The sequence below is a fragment of the Sinocyclocheilus anshuiensis genome, unplaced genomic scaffold (assembly GCF_001515605.1).
Source record: "Sinocyclocheilus anshuiensis isolate Anshui unplaced genomic scaffold, SAMN03320099.WGS_v1.1 scaffold103, whole genome shotgun sequence".
Lineage (NCBI taxonomy): Eukaryota > Metazoa > Chordata > Actinopteri > Cypriniformes > Cyprinidae > Sinocyclocheilus > Sinocyclocheilus anshuiensis.
Window position 1 is genome coordinate 720,629 of NW_015548201.1, and position 3,628 is coordinate 724,256.

The window sequence follows — 3,628 nt, forward strand, 5'->3', positions numbered from 1 at the left end:
ATCTTTACTTAATATCCTAATGATTTTTGGCATAAAAGAAAAATCGATAATTTTGACCCATACAATGTATTTTTGGGTATTGCTAAAAATATACCCAAGTGACTTGAGACTGGTTTTGTGGTCCAGGGTCACAAATAATCATTCAAATTCTGGTTATGGCTCTGTGAGTTATATTATCTAGCCAGCATCCCATAGGTACAGTGGGTACGGAAAGTATTCAGACCCCCTTCAATTTTTCACTCCTTTAATTATAATAAATATTATAATAAATTAATTAATATATGTAATTTTTTAATCAAACTATATACATTTATCTATAGCAGATTTCAAAATGAACATTCATACAATATTATCATACTGTACATTATAACGTTGCCTAGATTCACCTCTAGCATACAAAAACAAAGTATATTTATAGATTTAAAATATTAGTCATAAGAAAAAAATATATTGCCTAAAATATCAATGTATCCCTGTTTAGGATTTTATTTATTTTTTGCACTGAGACATTATTATCAATTCATATTCTCAATGTTCATCATTGCTATGATACAGTAATATAAATCAACCAGTCTGGACATGATTTATTCATTAAAATCAGAATAAAGGCAGTATAACAAATACTACCATGGTATATAAATACTGTACATTGTTTCTACATTAAAATGTGAAAATGTCACTGCAAAGAAAAACAAACAAACATTTAATTTAGTGAAATGTGACCCATCTTCTGACCAGCTTTATGAGATTCAACCTAATAGTTCAAACTCACATTCAAACACAATGCTATAAAACAAGGTAATCTGGGTTACTGCCTCTCCAATTACTTTATGAAATTTGACCATGAATGTTTTAAGTCATTATTTATCGCCATAATTTATTTCCACATACCTACAAAAATATTAAACTTGCCATGGCTTCAGGTTTGTGTAGCAGGCTGCAATGCAAATGTTGAACATGCTTGAACCAAAACATTGTTAGTCAAACCACAACAACATTTTAAAATGTTTAATTTAGAATTGGAAAATGACATCTTTACATGACCAGAACCATCAGATGGACGACAGGCAACATAGGCATCTATGAATTACCACAGGCACACTATGGGCCTGGGCAGACTTGCACTATACTCTATATAGACAAAGCCACATGGAAAAGCTGTGGCCTTTAGTTTTCTTATTTGAATTCTCTTGAACCGCAAGCAGCCCATCGGATCCTTTGCCGACAACCCTCTTTTGGTCGTTAGATGAGATACATTATATGGTCGACACTGATTTGCATTAAAAAAAGAAAAGAAAACAGTTGTGGCTTCCAAGCTTGTCCTTAAATATCTAGGTCATATATTTACAGAGCCGTTCACCTTGCACTCATTTTACGGAACAAAACTTCACTGCAGGGAAGGATGGATTATTTTTCTTTTTAAATTCAGTAAAAGGTTTATCTCAGTGACCCCTCGTCCAGGCCATCAAACAGAAGAACAAACTGGAGGGGAGGCGGGACTTGAGTGGTGAGCAGGGGGTTAGCTAAATGTCAATCGTCTGTAAGGTCCTGCACAAAGAGGACTTCTGACCGGCTCAGACCGGCCTCCCTCAGAGTGAGGGGATTGGGCTGCTCTTCCGTCGGCAGGCAAGGCAGGACCCGGCGTGGGAAATTCGTTACTATTTGGAATTTCTCAGGGGTCTCTTTCAATGAAAACAGGAAGTCGTGTATTTCCTAAAAGGAGGAAAAGGAAGTTTTAGACACTGGTTTTCAGTTCAAAATACATTTTTTTTTAATATTAGATATTGTATAATACAATAAAACACTAAGCCTTGTTTTTCCCCAAACATCAGCGTTAAAACCCTGAAAACAGAGTGTCTGATGAGCCTGTGTTCTTATCTTTAACAACAGATGCTGATATAATGTTATGGTACTCCACACTGTACAAACAAGAAAAAAATAAAAAAAATAAATGAAGGGTGTTTACCGTCAATGACTGGCTGAAGAGGAATCTCCGCTCCACGCGGGTATCGTTGGGCAGTTTGAACACTATTTTGACACTGTCTGGGTCGTCCAGGGGCGGCTCAGGAGGAAGACACTCAGACTTGCGCTCCTTCTCTTCTTCCAGTGTCTGTAATTACATAATCATTAGGAAGTCATTAAGTGTGATTAATCATAGCTACAGATGTCAGAAATTTGTCAACTTACTAAACAAACAGGCATCATCAACAATTACATGTGATGTGCAAAGAAAGGGACCGCAGGTTTTAAGTTAGAGACAGTATATGCAACTGTTCTCAAGAGTATGAAATTACAACATACTTTCGTCACAGACCGTACAATTTTTTACTGCCTTTTGTTGATTTAATTTCTATTTAAATCCGATTTTGTTATTTTTCTGTAATCAGTTACTTAAAAAAATTAATTATATCCTGAAATTCAATGTTTTTATAAGATTGACAGCAATGTTAATTGTCGAATTCATTTGTAAATTTATTTTTCTTTACATAATAGCAAATTACTTAATTTGCTTACGAAGAGTAAATTACTTACTCTTCGTCTCCTCTCTTCGGCAAGGATGCTCTGGCGTGCATTCTCTTCCTCTTGACGTTTCTGCTCTTGTTCTTCTCTTTTCTTTCTGTCTTTTTCCTGGTCTGCACGGAGGGATGCCAGGTAAGCTTCATCTTGCTGCTGCCTCAGTACCTGCGTCTGATTCCTCTCCTCCCTGGAGAGAGATAGATAGATAGATAGATGCATAGATAGACAGATAGATAGATAGATAGATAATGTACAGTATAGTTTCTTTTTAATGTTGTAATTAAATGCCCTTCACACATCTGGGTGAGTTTCAATTCTTCAGAAAGCTAATGACGTAATCTTACCGCTCTAGTCGTTCTGACATTAGATATGTCTGGTTTGCCTCCATGATGAAGGTCAGTTGGTTAATAAGATCCTCAGGCTGGATCAGCCCCTCCAGTCTCCCAACAACTGTCATTTTGCGGTCCTTCAGCATGATCATAGCCAGGAAGGGATAGGTGTTCTCACGCAGGGCCTGAGAGACTGAACACACAACAAAGACAAGATAATGAACTCAAACCACATCTCGTGAGATGACGATGACGCCACAACAACATTCAGAAAGGGATTAATCAAGAGACTGGGAAGTGAAGTTGATGGGAAGCTGGTTACCTCGGTAACCCTCTGGCTTGCTGGTGGAACAGGCCCAAAACAGCATCCTTGTGTTAATGAAGGTCAGTGCCTCTTCTGAACATAATGTGGTTCTAAGAGAGACAGACAGACAAGAGGTCTGGTTATGAGATCAGAAGCTCACCAGATGTAAATGTGAATAGAGGAGAACATCCAACTTAAAACCTACCGGCAGAACTCATCCGTGTCCTGGTGATCTTCTCCATGAAGATAAACTAACAAGTAGCGAAGTTCTCGCTTGGCATCATTCAGAGCCTAGAAGAAAAAACATTAAGAACATTTTTGGATTTACTTAAAGGGGTCATATGATGCGATTTCAATTTTTCCTTTCTCTTTGGAGTGTTACAAGCTCTTGGTGCATAAAGAATATCTGTAAAGTTGCAAAGACTAAAGTCTCAAATCCAAAGAGATATTCTTTATAAAAGTTAAGAGTCAACCACGC

General features: G+C 37.2%; 1 protein-coding gene across 1 annotated transcript in view; it reads right to left on the reverse strand.

The window, feature by feature from the left end:
• Positions 1–1,410: 1,410 nt before the first annotated feature.
• faf2 (Fas associated factor family member 2) overlaps positions 1,411–3,628 on the reverse strand; it is a 4,759-nt gene continuing 2,541 nt past the window's right edge. The window contains exons 6-11 of the mRNA XM_016440020.1: positions 3,356–3,441; positions 3,169–3,260; positions 2,862–3,039; positions 2,533–2,704; positions 1,967–2,110; positions 1,411–1,713 (exon numbers count right to left, since the gene is read on the reverse strand). Coding sequence (XP_016295506.1) covers positions 1,531–1,713; positions 1,967–2,110; positions 2,533–2,704; positions 2,862–3,039; positions 3,169–3,260; positions 3,356–3,441 — 855 coding nt within the window. The 3' untranslated portion in view covers positions 1,411–1,530. The remainder of the gene's footprint in view (positions 1,714–1,966; positions 2,111–2,532; positions 2,705–2,861; positions 3,040–3,168; positions 3,261–3,355; positions 3,442–3,628) is intronic.